We start from the raw sequence: 9,062 nt of genomic DNA, 5'->3' as shown, positions 1-9,062 counted from the left end.
TGGATTAGGGGATTAAGTGATTAAATATATGAAATAATGAAGTCTTAGGGAGAGATAAAGAGTATATGCATCTGTGCCATAGTGACCGATTCTTATCCACGTCACAAAACGTGATGTCGTATTTATGGTTAATTTCAATTCACATCGTTAAGTGGAAAAAACAGTATATTTTTGGTAAAATCAACAAGCGTAAAAATAAACAGTGAAAGTATTTCTAAAATATTATTTTCACTACTCATGAGTAACAGTCAAATTTAATTATTGGACTGCCCAAACTAAACATCAATGCTGACTAGTCACGTAACGATGGTTCAACTGTTTTTACTCGTAATTGTTAATGTTTAATTCCATAAAACACATGATAGTAAAACTGCTTAGTCAATGCTTATACTTGTATTGGGCAAAGTTTCATCAAGCGAATTTATTAATACATCTTAGTCCTACAGGAGGTCCGTTGCAACCGGAATAGCTCAATGGTAATGTCTTTGACTATGAGGCTTGGTGACATGGGGTCGGATACTCCAGGGAACATTAATTACCTCAAGATTCCAGGTGCATCTTACTGACGAGTGCCATATAGCGCGAAACGTGGGTCCGGGGTTTCTTGTTGAATACCTTCAGCCACGACCTTACATCTCAAAATAATACGCGCGATGTTGAGTCACTCAGACTAGTGCCACGTCGCAAATTGATCCTTAGAGTTTAATCAGCACTAAGACATACATCTCACTGTTTACTACCCAGTAGTTGATCGGTGATCTGTCGAATAAACTACACAAAAACGCCGAAAGAAACTTTACAAATTAACTGAAAATAGAGTAATAATGAAACTCAATAATATGTAGACATAATTCTTTACTTAAGCAATCACTCTGAGGAAAATTAATCCAACGATCATCAAAACTAATATTTAGTGTATCAAGGAAGATTATTAGTATTGTCGTTTACGATTATTGGGAATGTCTCTTCTCTATTGTCACCATGACAAAGTAATAAAAGTATAAAATAAACAGTCATTTTTCAAAATATATTATCTTTAGGTAGGAAATAGGTAGACTTTATTTGATCACAATTTTACTATAACACTGTGAAATGAGAATTTGTGATCAATAAAACTCTTAGGGTACAGTGTGGTAAAGTATAAAGAAGTACATCAAAGGATATAAAAGTAGAAGACAGTTTGAGAGACTAATTTAAATTAGGATCTGAACTCAAGTATGAAATGGCTACATGTGATGGTCAACGTCTATCTTTGTTACAGAAGACTGATGTTAATTTAAGTACCTATATTGAACGTTACAAAAGGTTTGTTAGAAGTATCATTTGAATAGTATTTTACAAAATAAAAACCGAATTGTAGAAACACTTATGTCACCACAGAGCTTAAAAAAATAAAGTTACTTAATAAAAATTGCTTACCGAATGGTTTATTATTCTAACAGCCTGGTTAATTTTGCGTTTGACTCAACCAAATCATGAACATTCTAACCAATAATTTAATCTACAATAATGTTAAGGTCTATTTAAACAAAATAGGTTCCTTTTAAAGTGGGTCATTGTAAGCTAAAACTGATACCCTTATCATGAAACCTATACTAACTAACTCAATGATCCTATAGAAAATAAATATATTTGACGAATTCTCAATTCTTTTTAAGTACTCTTAACTCCATTTCTCATATAGTGTATGCGAATAACAATTAATTCAGATGTTAGAGTATTCCATAATAACTCTGTTCACCATTGACTGTTCATGAGTGCACATTGTAGAATGTCTTGAGGAATTTTGAAAACATCTTTTATTAAATACCGAATTATTTATCCATGAATATTTCAGTGAGCATGACGTCAAGTAAGGTAAGAAAGTGTAAAACTATATATATATATATATATATATATAACTAGTTGAACAGAAATTTTAATGGGGTTGAATTTGGAGACTGTGTCCACCCTACCCAATTAAAGAGGAGGATTTCCCCATACAACCTAAATGAGACATCTACTTGGAGGAATCTGTTTATCAATAATTAGCTGAGTAGTAATGTCTTCCGCTGTGGAGAAGAGCCACACTGGTTTGAGTCATTTAAGTAATTGTGATTGCTGCTGATATATACTGATAAATAACCTGTCTTCAAATCAAACAAATCTGAGCACAGTACTCGATTGATTAATTAATTTGTTTATCTTCCGATATAGTAGAATTACTTTGACTTAGATTGTTTAAAAGAGCGTACAGAATTAAAATTACTGCCTGAAGAACCAACTTTTCCGATGGAATATATTTTAATTATGAAGTATGAAATTATTTTCATTTTAACATTAATTTTTCAATTCATATAGTTCTATGTCACAAAATAATCTGTTATTTGCATTGATCATAGTTGAAAGTCACAGTAATATTACTAGTATTCAAAATTCCATGTTACAAATCCAATACATATTTCGGCTATATAATTTGTCAACTAAAGGGAGTAAGAGACTAGTATTATTCCCCTATCTATACAATTATGTCTATATGAGGCTGAGCTATAATTAATCACGAAGTATGACAGATATTTCCATATATAAGAAGACACTAAGTTTTAATTAAGTTCTATTTACTTCTTCAATTAGTTGATATGTGTTTAATATTTTTACTAAACAGTTGTGTATGGTAAGCACTGATGTTGTGTAACAAGGAGGTATTGAAAACAGCTTTGGATTCAACATTTGTGTTGTGACTTTATAAAAGGCCGTCGCCAATTTGTGACTATAAAAAAAAGGCCGTATCCAATTCGTTATGATCTTATGCCCGGCCTTTTATCACGTGATTTATCCACCAATCGGAATACGACTTGTCTAATCTTAACACTGTGCCAAATAAATGACGTTTGACCAGTATGAGCAGTCTAGTGTCCTTATTAATTCCTTGTCCGCCTGGCCCTTCCAATTGAGTCCAAAAACACCAGTTGCAGCTTCTGCTATGTAAATCATTTATTTCAAACATACTCGGTTTATATACCAGACAGACTGACAGACCACATCACACCATAAAATAGAAAGTAATATTTGTACAAATGTGGCTGTGAACGTGGGAGACAATAATCAATAAACTGAATATAATTTAGGGACACTAAATCGTATAATAATTATAATCGATAGTTCAAAATGAAGCTTAAATCTAGTCACTGAATAGTTATATAATAACAATATACACAGAATAATAGTCCATTAATAGGTCCCGGAAGTTACCCGTACTTATGTCTTCACCAGGATATAACGATTTGTATGTGAGGGAGTTGGTGAATGTTCATTGTCAAATAAGCTGATGCTACCGTAATCATAAATTCATTGAAACTAGCGGAATTTTCTCTACTTTTACCTGTTTATCATCTACATCGCTTTGTAGAGTAATATGGAGTGGGATCTAATCAAAAGAAGCCTAGGAGTGTTAAATTTGTTTAAAGAGCAGTTTACAAAGTCACTGGGTGTGGTCGACAAAATGAATACCACTTTCTTCAGTAGAAATCATAATATAGTACGAATGGAATATAATTTTTAATGTCTCTTAATCGACGTGTTCGCTCTGACACATTGGTTATTCATATAACTTTAGTAGTGACCTTCGAGTTGAGTGGTACATCACTGTGGTATGTTTTGTCTAGTGGAATGAGGGAATAAAAAACTTGTGAATCATTTTATTAAGTAGTCTGAAACTCATCACATTTATACAATTGAAATGGGCTTTACTAAATAGAATGGAGTTTACCAACCGGATTTTGGATTGTTCGGAGATTTTTCTAATCATCCAAAGAAAACCACAGGTTCTAGTATTTAAGCTTTTAAAAAGAATTATAGGTGTTATACAAATAAGTTTTAATGTATTCGGGAAATGTTTTATTAATAACAACTAAAGTTAAGGAGTCTGTTAGACAACTTTGAGTTATACCAACTAGTCAGTTAATCACTAGATTGATTTCTATATTTCATGGATTTCCTTATCGTCAACGTTCCATAACTTATCTACGTGTCTACTTCCAAAACTTTTAATCGGATCAAGTCCTAACCTAAATGGAAAAAATTATTGATTTCAAGGTCACAGTAACAGTGTGTGGTTTGAAAAAAAACTGACCAATCAAAAACGTTGAAATGAAGCGATTTGTATGACTCACTAATTTTATATGAGCTAATAGTTAAAAGAAGTTAATTATGTTTACTTGGTCATTAAACATGGGCGTAAATGATTATGAACATATTTTAAAGGGTAGAGTCATATTTGTTTTGTTACATGACTTCTAAATACAGTTGTGAGAAGATTTATTTCATAAATAAACATACCATGCAAATTTATGGTGTAATATAATTGCGTACAAATATGCATTATTTCTATTGTAGATTGGCTGAGAAAATATTTTTATACAGAAATCAATAAATTACATGAATAAGTTTCAGTCTGTTCAACCTTTTCTGTATCACTTGGACTGAACGCACACAAACTGGTTATTGTTTTAGTTGACCAATGAAATAATAAAATATGGATTGACTAAATACCCTAATGAATGGCTTTGTCTAAAAAGTCTCTCGAATTCTTGAAATCAATAACTAAATGTAAGTCTCATTTATACCTCAATATATTTTAAAGAGCATTCTGTATTCCTTTATGGTTCAATGATAAGGGTGAATATTTCGTATAGTTTATGTGGTGTTAGGCGATAATAGTAATATGCAAAAATAAACGTAGGTTTTAAGCGTATCTTTATTCAAGGTTTCAACGTTTATTTATGGTTTACATGATGAGTTTTAGCATAAGCGATATTCAGTGACCTGTATTATTTAAACATATATCCTGTGTAACAAGTTTCTCTGTCAAAGATATCTCATTACTAACTCTTTTGAATCACAGGCTCGAAATCACACCACATTACGAAGGAATCTTATAAAAGCAGACGACGATTAGATTATCACGTAGTATTGTTTCCTGTAATAAACGAAGTAAAGATGATCAGTTACTGCCGAATAATTGAAAGTTAAACATTACATTTAGCAATGGGAAAATATTATTCAAAAACAGTTGATTTTCTTTTCCTTCTCTAAAAATGTTTATTTATGTTTGAAACCGATCCATATTTTGGTTCTGTAAATGATTTCCTGGAGAACATACCCTTCAGCTGTACGCTAAAATGAAACTCAGATCATTTGTGAATCAGATTTGTACTTCCGCTATTTGTTCACAAATCCAGCACTGGTTTTGTATCAGTATATACTAACAATCCATACTAGATAGACTTTCATGTTTATTTGTTTTGATCAAATGAATACAGAACGAAATATAAGCTGAAAATAAAGCCTTATGATCATCAAAAATAGTATGCGAATACAAACAGATGTATTGAAACATAAATTTTATTGTACTATTATGTATTTTGTCTTTAATATGTATAAATCCTCGTGAAGAGTGATGGCTATATATACTTACTTACATACTTACGCCTGTTACCCCCAACGGAGCATAGGCCGCTGAACAGCATTCTCCAACCCACTCTGTCCTGAGTCTCCCTTTCTAGTTCTATCCAGTTTTTGTTCATTCTTCTCATGTCTGTCTCCATTTCTCGGCGTAATGTGTTCTTTGGTCTTCCACTTTTCCTTTGGCCTTCAGGATTCCATGTGAGGGCTTGCCTTGTAACGCAGTTGTGTGCTTTCCTGAACGTGTGTCCTATTAACTCCGAGTGCTTCTTCCTGATTTCTTCCTCCGCTGAAATCTGGTTTGTTCTCTCCTACAGTAGAATGTTGCTGATAGTGTCTGACCAACGGATCCGAAGTATTTTGCGTAGGCGACTGTTAATAAACACTTGTATCTTCTGGAGAGAGTTATATATAGGGCTATATTGATTTTTTTGTTTGATTTTTCATGAACTCGAGGGTTTACTTTCACTTATCTCTCATATTTGACGGAAAATTCACACAAAATTATTGGAATTATTCAACATTTCTATGAATATTGTAGAGAAAGAGGAACATTATAAAACCATAATGTCATGTTTAAAGCAAACTCAAATAGGATACTAAAAGAAAGAAGATGTAATATTTAAGGAATATTAGGTGAACATGATGTATCACAAATCGATATAAACTGCCTAATTAGTGGTTAATCGTTTGATCTTACTGTAAAGAGTCACCTCATACTCTATTATATCAAAGAATATGACAAATAAGGTTAGGCATTTAAATCGAGCCGATGTACACAAAAGAAGGTGTCGGTTTTATTTGTATGTTCAGTTTTTTCAACGAAAAAGTTAGACATCACAGCCTCAAGTACTGGAAGAAAACGACTTCATTCAACATAACTAGTAGTTTTCAATAATATCAATTACAGAAAAGAAAGCCAGTTTGACTTAAATATAATTAAATTATATTTACAATGATCGCTTTTTATTATATCTTATTATCATATACTGAAATCGGAAAATATTTTTGAATTCTACTAAACATATCATACTTTATTGGAACAGTCACAGTTATAATGTTTAGAGTAAATGTAAATTAAATAAAATATAATAATCTCTTATTTTCAAACATTAAAACTATCTAGCTGGTTTTGATAATTTCAGTTTGTTGACTTTTTTTCTTACAATTATATTTAAAAAAAATAGTTTGCACATTTTGTTTATGGCGGGAAATATTTGTAGCACAGGATATAAATATTGTAGATGTTTTAGTATTTGAAGTTTTACACATATATTGATGTTAAAAAATGGATCAAGAAAAAAATTGTAATTAAAAAAAGTTTTTTAAAATGTAAAGAAAAAAAACATTTGGTTGTTCTATGTGAATTTTTAGCTAAGTTACTCATATATTAGGTTTTATAAACTTTTTTTTCAGAACAAAACTGACTACAAAATTCATTATTTTAAATTCATCCAAAAATATAGTATACATGGAAATTGGTTTCGAACATTTTTTTATCATATAAATCCAGGAGTTCTAGTGAGATGCAGTGACCAGTGGAGTTCAAACCACGTCTGTTGTGAGATAGAAGCTCACTGAAGACAATTGGTGAACGGTTGCTCAACTTCGTGGATTGGTTGGAGTTGGACATAAACACCATGGGATGCCGGCTCTATCAGTTAAGTGCTCTGGAGCGAGACTGGTAGGTCCTGAGTTCGAATCTCGCGAGGTGAGGTCGTGGATGCGCGCTGCTGAGGAGTCCCACAATGTGACGAAACGGCCGTCCAGTGCTTCCAGGTTTTTCCTGGTGGTCTAGCTTCAATTGACTCATGCTTTCAACTATGAAAATACTAAATCTCTACAAAAACCCCTTGCGATAATACATATATATATATTGAAAATCTTTTCTACTAGTAATCATACTGTTACCATCTCTACTGTTTTGGTACTTCATTGTGACGAAACAGTGGGACAACTTCAACAGATACATATATATGTCACATCCTATTTGACGAATGATCAGTTGACTGACATGTTTTTGATAAATTCTTTGGTTTTATTAACGAGAACAATAAAGAAGAGTTTTATTCACTCATATAACTGTTATAAGGTATAGTTGCGTTCGTGCCAATGAGAGAGGAGTGATTATCGATCGGAGCAGTGATGCATAAAATCGTACGAGTAGTCTTGATTGCTAACTGGTCTTGCTATATGCCTGGGCCAGCCCGTTAAGTCCAGAACACAAGTAACAGCCTCGGCAATATGAATCATTATTCACAAGCATACTGGGTTTATATACTAACCAACAGACCACATTATACCAAAAAATAGAAAAATAACATTTGTACAATAATTGGCCAATGTGGCTGTGGATAGGGGGAGAGTAATCAATAATAATAGTTCAAAGGTCAAAATAAAGTTTATGATAAGAGGAACACGAATACGATTAGGTCAGTTATTTAACAACTATACAATAGGAAATAGGCATATTACATTAGTCCATAAATAGACCTCAGATTTACCATTCATAATTCACCAGGGGATATAACAATAACTTCATTTTTCTTTCAGAAAAAATAGACTTTTTTCATGACTTTAGCGTTAAAAACTAGTCTAAAACGGATTCATTTAGTCTAAATTCATGTTTTTTTTCTTTGAAGATACATGTGTATATGTATAAATGTTACACTTTAATATTGATTATTTTGTTTTTTCTTTGATTTCACTTTTTTAAACTATTAACGCAATGTATAGGATTACTGAATAGTTAGTTTCCAGAAATCTTGAACGCAATGCCTCGAAGGTAACTTTATCAGTTGTCTTTTAGACCATGTCCTTCAATTCTCTAGGGGATCTAGTCCTTCAAGAGTTTCGTCGCGTCCACGTGCAAGTTTGCCAGCTCGTGCACCACCATCTGCTGTTGCACAGCCTCCAGCACAACCTCGACAGCCAGGTTTGACTTTATATGACTTTATATGACTTTATATGTTCTGAAAACAACGCACCCTATGTAAATCAATGAAATTTAGATATAAAACATCAAAACAAAACAAATAGTGAGATATGTTTTAATTCTGGATTTTATTACGAATTTTCTGGTAATTATTTTTAAAAAATCCATTGTAAATATTGTGTAAGGTGACTTGTTTGTAAGTTAACTTTGGAAGTTAGATTATATTCTATCATGTAACGTATACACCAGAAAGATGCATATTACAGTGATTTTAAGAGAATGATATGAGTTTGACTTATTTTAAATTGGTATTCGTAGGATGTGAGTATGATGTTCAGGTCAAAGAACATGTACAGAAGTACATTCATTATGATTTAACGACAAAACGCAAAATGTACAAAACCATACTCCTCGATAACAAAACCAATGGTTGAAACAGATCATAGAAACAAGCTTCAAATGGTTTTCAATGCTTTGTATGGAAATCATCACGAATGGATTCTTAAATTTATAGAATCCTTGAGTATTAAACAACTATATTTATCAAAATATTTTGTTCTGATGTCTCATTTGTCCTGGTAATCTTTTATCTGTTTTATGGCTGAGAGTGATGTATGGAACTTCCTCAAATACAACATTTGAAGAAGAAAATCAATCTTAAAATTCCTACATCAATTTAAGGTGG

General features: G+C 32.1%; 1 protein-coding gene across 1 annotated transcript; it reads left to right on the top strand.

The window, feature by feature from the left end:
• Positions 1-4,538: 4,538 nt before the first annotated feature.
• Smp_014270 (hypothetical protein) lies at positions 4,539-8,811 on the top strand (the record flags this gene model as incomplete). The annotated part of the gene is made up of 3 exons (XM_018793553.1): positions 4,539-4,587; positions 8,252-8,377; positions 8,696-8,811. The coding sequence occupies 3 exons, from the start codon at positions 4,539-4,541 to the stop codon at positions 8,809-8,811; spliced, it is 291 nt and encodes a 96-aa protein (XP_018648054.1).
• Between the last annotated feature and the right edge of the window lie 251 nt (positions 8,812-9,062).

This window comes from Schistosoma mansoni, chromosome 1, assembly GCF_000237925.1.
Source record: "Schistosoma mansoni strain Puerto Rico chromosome 1, complete genome".
Lineage (NCBI taxonomy): Eukaryota > Metazoa > Platyhelminthes > Trematoda > Strigeidida > Schistosomatidae > Schistosoma > Schistosoma mansoni.
The sequence above is the reverse complement of the archived record's forward strand: the minus strand, read 5'-3'. Positions and strand labels throughout refer to the sequence as shown.